The following is a 15,834-nucleotide window of genomic DNA, read 5'->3' as shown; positions in this document are numbered from 1 at the left end:
TCTATTGTTGGGACTTAGATGATGTTCAGTGCCCATTTTATGCCCAATTCATGCAAAACTCCAAGTAATCCCAAGGGGTTCACATACTTTTTCTTGCAACTGTATGTCCCTCAATGGAGAAAAAGATTTTATGGTGAATCCAAAAACCCTATTTTCTTTATACTCCATTAAGGTACACAGCTTTATGGATAACAAGGGATGTTCAAAAGCAGTCCAAACAAAGGGGCAAGCACACCAAAAAAAAAAAAAAAAATGCAAAAAAACCACAAGGTGAAAACAAGGGCAATAATAAGCAGCCTGTAGAATATTTCAGCCAAAACTAGCATCTGCAGAAGTAGATACATCGACTTTGTAAAACTTAGAGAATGTGTAAACACAAGAGCAGGATGTAGCCTTACAGATCTGAGAAAAAGAAGACTGATGTCCAAAAACTAAAGAAGTACTCACTGTTCTCATCGGTGTATTTAGGTTTTATGCTGCCCTAGGCAACACAGAAATTGGACACCCCCCCACCCAAGAGAGCCTTCCACTAACAACCCTCCCAGCAACTCTGGCCATCCCCAGGAACAACAGCTGGGCTCTGCATACACCATCAAGCAGCCCACAGCCTCTATCGGATCTCAACTGGTCCCCATGCTGCTTATGTCCCTTCTTCCGGGGGATAGTGCTGCCCCCCTAAAAAATGCTGCCCTAGGTAAATGCCTTGTTTTCCCTGTGGTAAATACACCCCTGACTGCTCTACTGGAGTGTCCCTTACCCTTTCTGTTGTATGTGTACATGTTGCTGTATGTTACATGTTGGCAGCAGCAACAAGGGGATTTCACACACAGTTCTGGCTGCTACAGCTGCCGGAATTTTATGTAAGTCTGACAAGGTACAAGCATTCGGGCGACTATACAGACCCCTGGTAGTAACACCCATGCACTTAACCCCTCCCCCAAAAAAAAAAATGTTTGAGCCCCCCCCATCCCTATGTACACTCACATACAAATGTAAACATGCATTGGGGGTGCTTATGTACCGAAACACTGATAGTGATACACGGTACATATTGCTGTGCACACAGAAGTGAGAGCAACAATTCTAGGGTCATTATTCATGCTTAACTCTAAACCAATGAAAACTAAGAGCGTCTCAAACTCCCACTGGACACTTGTACCTACAGGTAAGCTTATATTAAAGACTACCTGTAGGTACAAGGAATCTCCTAAACATGCACCTTTTAGGAGATACTCAGTGTCCCTGCAGCCAGTGACATCACCGCGCTGTTCCTTCAGAGCTCTGTGCCATGACCGAGACTGCTGCACACATGCACAGGGGTGATGTCATTGCAACTCTGCCAATCAGGCTGCCAGAGCCTGTGAACCCAGAAGGAAGACCGAGTGAAGATGGAAGTCAGCAGCGATAGCACGCTGCTAGAAGGCTTTGTTCTAAGGTAAGTCCTTCATAACGTGCTAGTATGCAATACATACTAGCACACTATGACATTACCTTGTAGGCAGATTTTTTTTTCTTTTTTAGGGCAAGTTTACTACCACTTCAAATCATCACCTATTGGAAATGTTTCGGTAACAAAGTTTGTTGCCATGTCAGGTGTGCATACAATTTTAAGGTTTGCCACTTTGGCTATTTATTTACTTAACACAACCTCTTATTTGACCAAAAATGGATTATATGTTGTGTTTGTGCGCTCTTAAATGAACTTTAGTGTATTTTCTACTGAAAATTTGCACTTGAAAAATAATTGCATTGATATCGTGTGACATAAAACTTTGGAACTACAAACATTTTATTCTCCAGGGTCTTTGCTTTTAGAAAATATATTTAGAAATAAACAATCTTCAGGCCAAAAATTTTTTAAAAAGACCACAAAAACAGCTCTGGCAGCAAAAGCCACTTTATCACGCAACATGTAGACTGCACAGTAACCTGTCAAATCCACTGAGAAATAATGGATCTGGAAGGACCTTCCGAAATAACAAGCTACAAATCTGTCTGTTTAAGAGAAGCAGTGGTTAGAAGATAATTATCTTATACTTATCACTGTTCAACAGGTAAAAAGTTTTGGGCATAAAATTAGCTAATCTTACATAATTTTGGGGTGCTGAAAACGAAAATGACCCTAAAAAATGTTGATTGGCTCTAGTTTCCATGATATATTCACCCATCTAATGACGTAAGCCATTCAAAATTATGATGCAACTTCAGCTGCATATTGCGCAATTGATACTGGTGACCAATAGAAAATTGCATGTATACTGAGATGATGCAATATTAGCCTTTAATTGCATCACTTCACTGCATAAAAGCTGCAGTATCTGTAGCTGATTGTAGTTCGACAGCGTCTTTACATTTCGTTTTATGCTTATATAGGCTACTCAGTAATGCCTCGAACTTGTGTGAATAAAGCAGATAATTTCTGCTATATCTGCGGTGAAATAACTTTTATCTCACAAAAAAAAGGAGGATAACAGGAATGATTAGGAAAGCCTACAACTTGTATTTTGGCTGCAAGATAGGAGACCAGGACAAGAGCTGGGCACCACATATATGCTGCAATTCTTGTGGGACGGCACTGGAGCAATGGTTGAATGGAAAAAAGGCATCTATACCTTTCGCTGTGCCAATGATTTGGAGAGAGCCAACAGATCATGTTAGTAATTGTTACTTTTGTATGGTGCCTCCAATTGTAAAAGGGCTAAATAAGAAGAAAAAGTTATCTGTGCACTATCCAAATATTCCATCGGCAATACGTCCAGTTCCTCATGGAGAGGGGCTACCAATTCCTAAAGCACCAGAATCCTTCGTGGTTGAGTCAAGTGAGGAAGAACCTGAAGCGTGTAGTCACGTGCAGTTGTAAGAGATAGCCCTTTCCTCGAATACAAGAGAAAAGCCAAGAGAAGCAAAACCGACACAAACTGAAGACAAAACTAGTGAGAATCCTAAGTATTAAAATGATTCAACTTAGCTTATGGCTATAATTTTTCTTGGTAATCCTATGCAATATATTATGCTATTTAGGCTTTGTTATGTAGTCAATATCACTTGCTTTATATTTGTGAAAAGACATCTATCTACAGTATATAATTATTGTGCATTATGTAGTCATTACGCCTATAGTAGAAAACTTTCCGTTTACAGAAAAACTAGAGCCAATTGACAAATTTTATTGTTATATTTGAACTCAGAATGTGAAATTCATTAAGAAATGGATCCTTTTGTTTCCAAAACTGGCAAAAAATAAAAATTTGTTGAACAGTGTAATCCTTGACGGCCCTCACCACATTAAAAGGAGATGGTCACAAGGGGAAAGACACAAAATCTTAATTAAGGTAACAAGGAGGTTTTAAAACAAGTTTGTTTTGTGTAAAATTAAATTAGGCTCCTTACTAAACAATGCTGATAATTAAGAAACTCTTCTAGCCAAAGTGTGAGATCAGCGGGGGCCATAGGCTCCTGCTGCAGTCAGTCAAATCCTGTGAGGCGAGAGTGGGGGTCTGGACAAGCCATGCTGTGTGTGTCTGTTGATGCAGACAGCCTTGGCTTGCTATGGGGGAACACGCAGAAGTGAAGGAGTGCAGAGCTCTGGCAGGGGACTCCAGAAGAGCAAGTATGGGATTGCTCTGTGCAATACCCTCTTTTTTTTTAAGCAAAACATTTTTTTAGTTTATTATCACTTTAAATGACTTGAATACATTATTCTTCTGCTTACCTCCACAGTGCTTCTATTCCAACTTTCACATGATTGATAGGTTGTCAGATGTCTGCCATTTGTTCTCTAGACTATGGACAACCAGCTACGTAATGTTTGAATTCCTACGATATACTAAATATTTACTTCTGCTATCGGCATAAAAATAGGCCATAGTGAGGGTGCGTATGTAGTATCATTAGATTGGGAGTTTCCATGGGGCAAAGGGAGTGATGTGAGTGGCTACATAGAACTGTGTAAAATAAATACAGAAAATAATTTGCTGTGGCTAAACCTCTTTGAAGATAGTATGGTACCAAAAAATAGTATGGCTGCAATTGCTTGGAGGAAAGGCTGATTTCCAATAATTGCACATCATTGCTCTATGCAATATATTTGGTACATAAAATCCAGAAGTGAAGTGAAGTCGTTTAAAGATTTAAAGGGACAGTCTTAATAAAATGGATATTTCAGTTTGGTACATTTTAAGGGATTATGTAAACTAATGGTTTATCTTTGTTATCAAGGAAGAAATAAAAAAAAAAAAAGTGACACGAATAAAAAACAGTAGAAGTGTCTTATACAATCAGGCACAGGACAATGCTACATTTATTCAGTATCTGTGGAGAAACTGTGTTAGGGCTCATGTACACTGCAGCTGCTAAACTGAAGTTTAGGATCAGTTGTACATTTTTTTCAGCAGCTCCTGAACTCTCCTTTATGTTTTCCTATGTGTCCATGTACACATAGTCATTTACAGTAGTTTACAGGCAGTTGAGGTTACTGGCATTTTTTTCAAAGCACAAAAATCACAGTCAGGAGTAGAGTTTACCACTGTTTCCAACACCGAACACTTGTAACCGTGTGTAAACGCGTTAATGCGCGTTTGCATTTAGACACATTTTGGGCTGGTCCATATCCAGATGCTGTTCAGTGCTTTTTTTCTTCATCAGAAATGCATGCACAGCGTTTTCCATGTATTCAATTGACCTAGTACACCAGTGCAATCAGTTCCAGGTGTAGGAAAAAATGTTGCATTATTTCTGTACAGAACTGTACTGGAACACATCAAAAAAAAGAATGCATCCGGAGGCATTATAGCACTATGTAGCTCCTTCCACAGTGCCAAGTATGTTTCACGAGCCACTTTTGCTACAGTTGCAACGCCCATCAGGAAGTAGTGTTCTCTGCTTTTGCTCTCTCTGTCTGAAATAGTTAATTAGTTACTAATTTTCAGTGCATTCTGGGCATTTGGGAGGGTCTCCTGAGGTTATCTTTTAAAAACGCTTCAAAACGCAAACGCAAATAAACGCGGCTAAACGCGGTAGGTAAACACATCCAAACTGACATTTTTAACCTATGTTTTCTGGCAGTTTCCAGCATTCAGAAAAGATTTTCAAACACCCTGTGTACATGAGCCCTTAGGAGAGCAGGAAAGATTAAAATAAAAAGCAGAAGCCTGTAGTTAAGGGGAAAAAGGGAGAAACTTAAAACAAGACACCCTGCCATTTTTAGAAGCAATGTTAAAAAACACTGTCTAATTGATTCCTTGGAGCTGGCTGTTGGATTCAAGCCTACAGGATTCCCGAGTTATAATATCAGCACTTAATCATATGAAAGCCTACAAATGTGAGAGTACTCTGGGGAGCTAATGAATATCCTCCATTAAAACACTGTCCTTTAAAATTCATAAGTGATCTCTCAAATTAGACATTATAATGTTCCATTGCCATGATATTGTTCACTCTGGAGTGCTATTTCTTAATAGTGTACTTGTAAAGATTTGGGATACAAGCCTGAGCTGCAGTTATTAAGTGATTCAAAAGAATGTAATTTTTGGGGCAAATTGTTTTTTTTTTTAAATCAAGTGAGCAAAGAGGTCTGATAACACAACATGACATCTCCCCCACATCCACCTCACAGGAAGAACCGACAAAAATGAGATATAATTGACAGCAAAGAGTAGAACTCATACCACATTGATGTAGTTGCATATCTGGACATTGCAGTAATTTTATCTAAATAAGTTCCCTTAGATTGGGTGTGTCCCGCCATAGTGCCCAGGTTCTCAAATTTGCCCAGGCAGCCTTTGTGTTAATATATGTAATGGTCTCGAAGGAGAGCATCCCCAATATGAGTCACTCAGGTCTTAAGGGAAGGTGGATCTCAGGATTTCCACAACATTAAAATTAGTTTTATGCCAGGATAACGGTGGTACTACAATGGGTTCACTCTGAAGTAATTTCTGTTAATATATGGAAAAATTTGATTAACCGAGTACTGCCACTCTACAAGCTGACCTATGAGGCCAGGGGATATCCTCAAAAAGTTTACCAAACATGGGGCCCATGGACAGAGCTATTTGATACTTGTGTGGAGCCAGATACGTAATTAACTTTCCTTTTCCTAAGAACTACTTAGATATTGGTGTGGTGCTATATGCAGAGGACTCAATTTTTCCTTTTTATGCTACTTATTGGGTAGTGGCTCAAATTTCTTCTATACTGGAAACATAATTCTGTACTTTTCTGTTACCCCACTTTTATTTGAACCTGGGAGATTTGCCTTTTGGACCAATGGTTGTAGGTGTAGGTTGGGTTTCTGTTTTCTTTCCTTTTTTCTTTTCTTTTCAGGCTCATTATATTATAGATAATATGTAATGTCATATACAGTGTTGTTTCTCAAGCATTGTGGGAGATGTTTAAGTTCATACTGTTTGTAGTCAGAATCCTCCTGAGAAAGGTAAAGGAAATTTTGTTGGCTTGTTTACTTTCGGTCTATAGTCTGTGACAAACGCTGTATTGTATTTGTTGTATATGCTCAATAAAACTCAGTTTAAAAACCAAAAAGATAGTTTACAAGCCTGGAATAGGGCTCGAGTACTCTTGCCATCTCCACCAGAATCGCCTCATCGAGCACACCTAACAAGCAGCATTTTGTGTCAAGTGGCATATTGGTCTGAAAAACACCATTAAGAGTGGACAAAATACCTGTCCACTGCTGGTGCAACTTAGGGCAGCGCCAAAGGAAATGGATAAGATCCCCATTCACCCTTCTACATGTATTACAGATTGGGTCCACAAGCTTACCCAGCTTACACAAGCGGGGTGTAATGTGCTCTCAAGAATATATATAGTTGTGGCAATTTCTGAGAACATTCAAGAAGCTTATGGTCACCGATGGAATGCCTCCTCCCATTGATCCCCTGTCAAGATGCCTATATTCACCTCTGATTGAATGGTCACCCTGATAAGGTGATCATTAAGAAAACCAGTTAGCAATATATTATAACACCGTTAGTACCATTAGCAGACTGAATCAAATTGAAAATAGGGGTAGGTGCCTTGACTATTGTAACTCCCTCCTCATTGGCCTGCCTAATCGCAGGCTATCCTCTCTTCAGTCTATCATGAATGCTGCTGCCAGACTCATCCACCTTACTAACCATTCTGTATCAGCCACCCCTCTCTGCCAATCCCTCCACTGGCTTCCCTTTGCCCAATGGATAAAATTCAAAACATTAACAAGAACGTATAAAGCCATTTATGACTCTGCCCCAAATTACATCACTGATCTTGTCTCTAAATATCACCCAAACCATACTCTCCGCTCCTCGCGCAACCTCCTGCTCTCTAGCTCCCTTATCTCCTCCTCCCATGCTTGTCTCCAGGACTTCTCCAGAGCTTCCCCCATCCTCTGGAACTCTCTACCCCAATTTATCAGACTACTCTGCTTACTTTAAGCGATCTTTGAAAACCGATCTCTTCAGGGAAGCCTATCTTGCCTTCAGCTAATAATGGAACCTTCTACTCTTCCAACCAGTCCATCCCCCATAGTTACTACCTTTTGTACCACTAGCCCCTCCCTCCTAGATTGTAAGCTCCAAGGAGCAGGGCCCTCCTGTCACTCTTGTATTGAACTGTATTGTTGCTGTATTGTCTCCCGTTATATTGTAAAGCACTGAGCAAACTGTTGGCGCTATATAAATCCTATATAATAATAATGATAACCCAGTTACCCATATTTCCTAGGGCAAATTGTTTAATTAAAGGCAATAGAAAGAATTCCCTTAAAAGGGTTTAATGGTTTCTTCTGTCTGAGACTATCAGTGCGCGCTTTATGGTTGTATACTTTGGTTTATACACCTGCTGACGCAATAAAGGACACATTTTTTTGTAGCAGGATTAACTCCAATGTGGGTGGAGTCAGAACTTTGGCAGGGAAGATAATTCTTGCAATAAAGCCACCACAAAATGAAAGAAGCCAGTGGCTGACTCAGGCCATTAAACTCTTTCTACTACTGAAATATAATTTTTGGGTCTACTGATCCTATAATATAAAGTGTACAGTACCTATAATAAATACATTAGAACCTGACTAAGTCATTAATATAATAGCTGATTATTTACAAATTTTGGAAGTGTAGCCCAGAGTATAGCCATGCCCCAGCTTGGTTGGCTTTTTGGGTTGGTGGGGCTGCACAGTGGATGAAGACAGTATCCCACTTTACATTGATAGCAAAGCTTGGTAGTTCTTGACTTTGCTTAGAATATGAGAGGTAGAGCTGCAACCACTGAGGTGCCTGTATCTTCTGCTGTGTAGAACGGGAGGGAATATAGGTAACGTTCAGGTGGGCATTTTTGTGTACTGAATATGGCCCAATGTGCTTATGTGCAAGGTAAGGCTCTGTGTGCATTAAGTGCTGAACAGATATGTTCACATTCCCTAAAGATTGCTTAATTTTGTATACTTTATTATCCCTTATAAGTTCAGTAATTAAGCTCATGCCAGAACATTCAAAACTTCTCATACCTGAATAGCTCCCAGATTTTCTACGAGTTGTTCTGGATTGGAAGAACCTAACAGGACAGAACTGACTCCTTCATTCCGCAGGCACCAAGCTGCAAAGCACAGACAGCACATTTTCAGTTGTAGTCATGAATTAATATAACAATAGATCTATATGGTAATATTTATAAGCAGATGGAAATTACATATGAAAGTATTAAATACATATGTTTTTGGTTTTGTGTCATCATTTTGTAAGGAGTGAATACCATATGGACTGCGCATAAATGGTGCAAAATAAATATATATGAAAAACTCTGTAGCAATGAGCAAAAAGCAATATTAATAACAGTAATTTTTCAGTCCCAGTAAGTGAAAATAAGGTGCAAGGTGCTGTAAATCTTGATTGTGAACTCCTTGTACAATACACTCACAAAAGAAGTGCCCATAACCTGGCAACTGGTGTATTCAGCCTTGTTGCTTGTAAGGTGAAAAAATGGCCATCGCTATGGTCGTAACCCCGAGCTACACTCAGGAATACCTTGCAGCGCTGCTCTGGAATCTCTTCTTCACTTACCTTGTCCTTCGCTCCCATGATGTCCCTCCTGCAGTGTCCCCAGCAATGTCCTCCAGTCAGGATGCCAGCTTCTGGGTTCCGTTCCCTGTGATGTCGGGACGTACGGGGGACGTAAACGGCGGGAAATTTGAAAGTTGTAAAAGTGACATTCACTAAATTCACTGAAATCACATAGTATAACATCACTGTATAAAACTGTTTCACATACATTTTGTCCTGACTGCTTTGTCCTGTGCCCTGCCTGCATTTTTACTGTTCTTTCTGCCTGGAAACTGAGAAATGTCCATGGCGTTCAAAAGCATCCCTTTAGGTCAAAAGCAGTTTTAGACCAGCTAGAGAACAGCGATAGTAAATCAGAACCACTTGCAGAATTGAGTGATAATGATTCGTGGGGAAATTTGTCATCAGACACTGAAAACGATTCTGCGACTTTGCTCAGTGATCTGCGAACTTGGCGCTATATTTCAAATTTCAGTGTTTTTGGTTGGATTATATTATTTAATTCAATTTATTTTTATATTATATTATTATTTTTTATGATTATGTATTAAATTATAATTTATGATTTCGTATTTTAACATACCCAGGATGTTTACTAGACTCTTGTTCGGACAGATTTCAGTGAGTTATTCCTAAAAATTACAGGCCTACAATAAAAAAAATACATATTTCCATGCAAAAAAATGTACCGCTTTGAGCACAGAAATATTGACATAATCAGACCGCTAGGGAGGCTACAGTAAAAGCAGTTTTCCACTATGGGATGTCTATTTTTGTTTTTTTTATACATGCTGATTACTTGCTTATTTTGCCTGTGGAGGAGAGGAGTTGGTATTGATACAGAACTTTTGGAGGAGCAACCGGTTACCATTAGCAACACTGCATACTGGAATAGTCCCAAAAGCGCAAATGACCATCCTAGAGATAGGTGGTCACGGGATGATGGTGAGTGTTAGTCCATGTGGGGCACCAGTCTGAGCACAGTGGAGCACCTGTTGTATTGTACAAGGTGTTCACAATCAAGATTTACAACACCTTGCACCTTATTGGACTTTAGAACCACTTTAATTTAATGTTTGACCACATATCATCTTACCTACTGCAAGCTGTGGCAAAGTGCACCCAAGACGCTCTGCTATTGGTACCAAGTCTTTCAGCTTGGACTGTTGTTTCCGACCCTCCTCACTCAGTATTTTGTCCTTCAACCATTGGTAGCACTGGTAGATATAACAGAAATAAAAATCAAAATATGATGGAAGGAATGTAGAAAAAAATTACATAACTAATAGGAATGGGTAAACTCATTTTGCCAGGTTCAGAGCACATTTGGATATGGCCAGATTACATAAAGTTGGTATGTACAAACATTGGGCAATCTATTAAACACAGTTTTCTGTTATTTTAAATGTTTTTTCACTTTTAATAAAAAAAAATATGCCCATTGCATTAAAATAGCTGCACTGCACTAAGTATAGATGCTTGCATTCCTCAGGAAGAGGGTTTGTGGTTTCCAGCTGTGCTAATGCCAGCCTGTATTGTAACAAGGACTTGTTACCATTGTTTCTACCTGAATGTTGTCATCAACCAGTTGGAGCACTGAAAAAATCCCAGCTTCACTCAGTCCTGTTTTATAACCCAGTTTATTTAGTTCTTTTTCATTATAAGCCCAATAAGTGGAGAATGCTGCTATTTGTTTATGTAAATTTTTCCTGACTGGGAATAGGTAAGTTGCAGATATGCCCATTACCCCAAGATTCCCATACCTCTTGGAACACCATAGCTGCAAAACAACCTGGTGAACCTTCAATATTGGGCTAGTGTTTGGAGATAGGGGCCTGCTTTTTTTTCGGCCTCTTCTTTTTGAAACTCCAAAAGGGGGTCCATGTGCCAAGCCTAGTGATTATGCTGCTTTCAGAGTGGTAAATGAAATAAACAAAAATGACTACAGTTTTAATAGTGAGAAAACCAGCATTTTAATTAGGCACACTTTTCAGCAGGTCTTATATTAAACAGCTGTACCATTTCAAAATGTACCTTAGAGAGTGCCCAATGATAGTAAGGTCATTTGTCTTACAGAGAACACTTGTTTTCATCGGACATCTAAAATTCATGTGTTCCCAGCTGATTCTCTGCTTACAAATTACATATGGACAGGAAGATTCATCGAGAATGTTAAATTAACATTTTGCTTTATGAGGATACATAAAAATGTCTGTAGACATTTGCTCCATTTTCCACAGCTGCTATTATGTACTGCATGGTAATTGAACTAATGTTATGATCACAGATTAATGGGTGCTTTTCTTCATTTAGAAGAACTTTGAAAACATTTTCCAAGGATTCAAAGTAACCCAATTCTATAGCAAAGTTTTACATACTTGACTGGACATAGGAAGTACTTTGTTAAATTGTGTGTAAACCCTAACACCAAACTTCTCTTATTTGCTTCCGTTTGGTCTGTTAAATATACCGTTAAAGAATTTGTTACCTGATCACATGTCAGAAATTCAGGGCTTTCCTTTGTCTTTTGTACACTTCCTATGTTATCCCAAGGCATATAGTTAGCCTTTCCATTTCTTATCTTGGACTTAAGAATAATTAGGGTCTACTGCAAGGGTGCTCAACCCATGGCCCGCAGGCTACATGTGGCCCTCCAAGCCCTCTAATGTGGCCCTTGACCACAAACCAGGGAAGAGCATGCTAGGGGTCTGAAACCCACCATCTTAGAGCATCAGAGTGCATTGAGTTGGTGCTGCCAGCGGAGGAGGCAGGTGGCCTCAAAGGGAGCAGGAGCCGCATAAGCTGATGCTTCCTCTGTAGTGGCGGCTCCTGTCCCAGGTAGAATCATTCCAAGTGCATTTTACCTTGGACCTTTCTAGCAGATAGAGAGTGATGCCAGCAGAAGCTGGAAGAGGAAAAGAAGATCATTGTATTAAAAAACACATACGCTGGACTTTTGCAATCTGCATATTAGCACCAATAAAAGGCTTTCACACTGATCCATAGTGCAGTGCAGTGCACCTGCGGCTTTTTTGCGGGTCAGCTGCAGTGAGCCTGAAACCTCTGTTATATCTTGTGGGTTTGGTGCACTTTCTGATGTGTTTTTACCACCACCCCCTCCAACCACTGTTGTAACATCAGGGGTTGCAATGGTAACCCAGCCCAATTCTCAAGGGGGTCCATGTGACCTCATGGATGCTGTCAAATTTTGTTTTACACTTGGACAGGAGGGGCAGTGGGGTGGAAAGTTACAGCCACTACTGAAAGCCAGTTTCTTCTCCTCTCCCTCCCACTGGCATTCAGTTGCTGCAGGAGAAAAATGTTTATTATACTATTCAAAATAAAAAAAATTTAATTCAGAACCATTTCATTTCATCATGGCCAATGACTAGTTAACAAATCACTTAAGTGGCCCTTGCTCTTCAAAAGGTTGAGCACCCCTGGTCTATTGTATGTTGAGTATAGAGAAGGGGTCTGAGTAGTTTATCAAAAAACAACTGGGCAAGGCTAACACCACTTAGCATTTCTGGCAGATCAACAGGTAATTTTCTATATTTGCAGGGTCTTTAAAGGGATAAAACATGGGGGAATGTGTATGTATTGCAGAGAAGTATAGCATATTTGTCTTTTTTTTATTTTGCCTTGACATACACAACCATACCTTTAGTGATGCCCGCGTACTTTCAGGAACCCCATTCTCATATTTTCCAGAAATAATGCCACAGGCAAGGGGTGACCATGTCATTGCACCAACACCTGTAAAACAGAACCACTTTAGACTTCCCTGTTAAATAATCAACTTCGGATTTTAGTGGAGACTGAAGTGTACAATGAATTATGAAAATTGTGCATATTGGCACTACTCTGGTCTGAATATACCTTAATGCAACTATTGAATGTGTACGACACCACACTGAATGTGTACGACACCACACTGAATGTGTACGACACCACACTGAATGTGTATGACATCACACTGGCGATTCTAAAGTACTACCCCACTTTATCCAAAGAGCATTGCTCTCTCACTAGCAAGAATACTGAAGAATCTAGATCTATAGCAAGGAAGAAATCATTGAGTGATATCTTGCTGGTCAAGCCTGCAAGAAAGTGACATCATATGTAAAGTGTGTGGAGATTCTGTCTCTAACAATTGGTTTCTAGTGACAGAATTGCTAATGTAACACAGCACCTTTTTAAGGATAATTCATTTTACTTGCATAGCCTTTGAGAAAGAAAAAATCTAGGGAATACACGTTTAGAAAGTATCTTGTTTTTTCTGGGCAGGAATAATAGCCATGTTTTGTTTTTTTTAAGTACTTTCTGTAACCTGGTTTTTCTACATACACAGACTTTGGGCTCATATTTTTGCAATAGTGTTCATTGTCCGTCTATGCCCCCAAGCAATCAATAGTTATTGCTACACATACAGTTGAACATTTTGTGCATTGTACTACTAGCATTAATTGCTACTACATGCTACACGCCATTGTCCCCTATGTGTAGCAATCGCTGGCAATCAGTTGCAGGGCAGTCATGCACTGTTTTTCATATAGTGCAAATGCAAATTAGGAATTCCAAAAAAAGAGAAAAGTACTGGAACCCTTAAATTCCCTAGGAGAGGAAAAAGTTTGCATTGGCAGTCAACTTCCGGCCTTTACTAGCCATGTAAAAATAGCAATCAAATAGCAATCTGGTGACTAAACAGCATAGAAAATCCTTCACACATACTGTACAGCCACTTTATGTGCACTGGAGCTTTTACCCCCACAAAACTATAATAAAGGATTTGCTATGCTGTTTAGTCATCAGATTGCCGACCACATCTTTCTTGAAATGTAAATTGGGCTTCTCCAATAATAGTCCAAGAAAGAAAAATATACTTGTATCTTTTGATGATATATATTATAGCAGTCATATATTTTTGCACTGTGCAAAAGTATTTATTATGCTAATTAAAGCCATGGATTGCGGGACATGTTTAGGTCACACTCACTAAACTGCAATGTCAGAGACAAGCACTAGGTTCCATAGCAAGTTTCTCACAAATAGCTTTTTCTTTGTTTCAGTTATTGAAGACTTAAGTGCAGAAGGTCATCACTGTCTGAAAGATGGAGAAAGTGAGCAAACGTGCTGTTATCTAATGCCAGCACGGTACCTGTGTCTGCAGTCCGTTCCAGTCTCCATCTTTATTCCTAATCTGTTTCTTGCTCTGTGTCCCCTTGCACTTCTACCTGCTCTTAGCAATTCCTGTCTGTCTCTGTGCATACTACCCTTCCCCAGTATCCCTGTGTGTCTCTGTGTACTCTTGACAGCTTGATCTGTACTCCCTTCTGATCCCAGCATCTCAGTGCTGCAAAAGACTCTTATGTGCTTATCAGCCCTTAGTTCCCAGTAGCTTCCTGCTTGGGTGAGTCAGAGGAACGCAGTCTGCGAATGGTTTGTGACGCAAACCATCTCCACTTTCAGGAGCTCCGGAGAAGGCAAGGCAGTTCCTTAGACTGTGTGGCTTGGCTCTTCAAAAAGGCCTTCAACTTTGCTGTATGGTGGTTTCTCCCCCATCAGTACCAGTGGGTATCCTCCCTGTCCTAGACTCCTTGGGCACCCTAAGTGCATCCTGTGTACCTGCATTTTCTGGGACCCCTGTGCACTTTCGTGTTCCTCATACATACGATTACACTTGTGTTCATGTAAGCACAGCAACCCACTGCTGTAAGATACTCCTGACCTCATGTCTCCATGTGAGCCCAGCACCCCTGTGCTGCAAGTGTTTTTTTTTACTAGTACTCCTCTCTGCCTTTGAGTCCAGTATACTGTGCTTTCCCAGGTCCTCATCTCTTGTGTTTCCCTGTACCTGCTTAGGTGTAGTCTGATCCAGCATGTGAACGGTACAGAGGGTCCCCGATCTCCAACAATACGTGACATCAGTAATTCAACCATTATTATTAAAGCCATCCCTACACTGTAATTGCATGATTCTGAGACAATGACACAAAATCCTGCTGTGTGTACAATTTAATCTTTACACAGGGGTTTCAACTACCGTAAAGCAGGGAGCATGTCTTTTGTTGAGATCAGACATTGGTAGGTAGACTTTATTGGAAGAGCTCACCAGATTCTGATCCCTGCTGCATTCTTGCTCCATTGCCTCTGTTATTGCTGTGAAAACTGTAAGCAGCCACTACAACTATAACTGACCAAGCTGAATTTTTGTCATATGCTACTTTGTAATGGTATATTGGTTACCAGGAACAACACTACTATTTTTTCATGTTTTCAAAAAGTCACTATGCATTTCTGAGAGACTTACAGTATGTGTATAAAACTGGTTGGAGCAGTTTTTCACGTCTACTCCATTGGGGTTTTGATACAATTGTAGACTTACCTATTTTGTGATACAATTCAGGCAGTTGGACTTCCACCTTCTCTCTTTGAAAGAGATGATATTCTGCTTGTTCACAAACTGGTGGTATAAGGTTGAATTGTCTGGCTACAGAATATGCTTCCTAGAAGCAAGCAATAAGATCATTACTGTATATACAGCAAGTACTAAATATTTATCTATCTAAATACAGATTTGAAATACATTTACATTCACTATTTTACTGCAGTACATTATCTCTGCCCCATTGAACAGCCAGGAAGATTACTATGATACTTAGACTACGTTCGAATGGGTGATTTGGCTTGGTGTTAACAACAGCAGCAGCAATGTGCTGATTTCTGTTGCTGTTTTTGCCACCTGTGAGCAGCTAGCTGTGGCCACAAAGCCTTTACA

General features: G+C 39.9%; 1 protein-coding gene across 2 annotated transcripts in view; it reads right to left on the bottom strand.

Moving 5' to 3' along the window:
* KCNAB1 (potassium voltage-gated channel subfamily A regulatory beta subunit 1) overlaps positions 1–15,834 on the bottom strand; it is a 420,463-nt gene that overhangs the window by 12,339 nt on the left and 392,290 nt on the right. For both annotated transcript variants that reach the window (XM_089675388.1, XM_089675389.1), the window contains exons 10-13: positions 15,442–15,562; positions 12,718–12,812; positions 10,153–10,273; positions 8,504–8,592 (exon numbers count right to left, since the gene is read on the bottom strand). In XM_089675388.1, coding sequence (XP_089531514.1) covers positions 8,504–8,592; positions 10,153–10,273; positions 12,718–12,812; positions 15,442–15,562 — 426 coding nt within the window. The remainder of the gene's footprint in view (positions 1–8,503; positions 8,593–10,152; positions 10,274–12,717; positions 12,813–15,441; positions 15,563–15,834) is intronic.

The sequence above is a fragment of the Staurois parvus genome, unplaced genomic scaffold, assembly GCF_062004578.1.
Source record: "Staurois parvus isolate SC_StPar_1 unplaced genomic scaffold, SC_StPar_1.0 ptg000155l, whole genome shotgun sequence".
Classification (NCBI taxonomy): domain Eukaryota; kingdom Metazoa; phylum Chordata; class Amphibia; order Anura; family Ranidae; genus Staurois; species Staurois parvus.
Note: the sequence above shows the minus strand (reverse complement) of the source record. Positions and strands in the feature narration are given on the sequence as shown.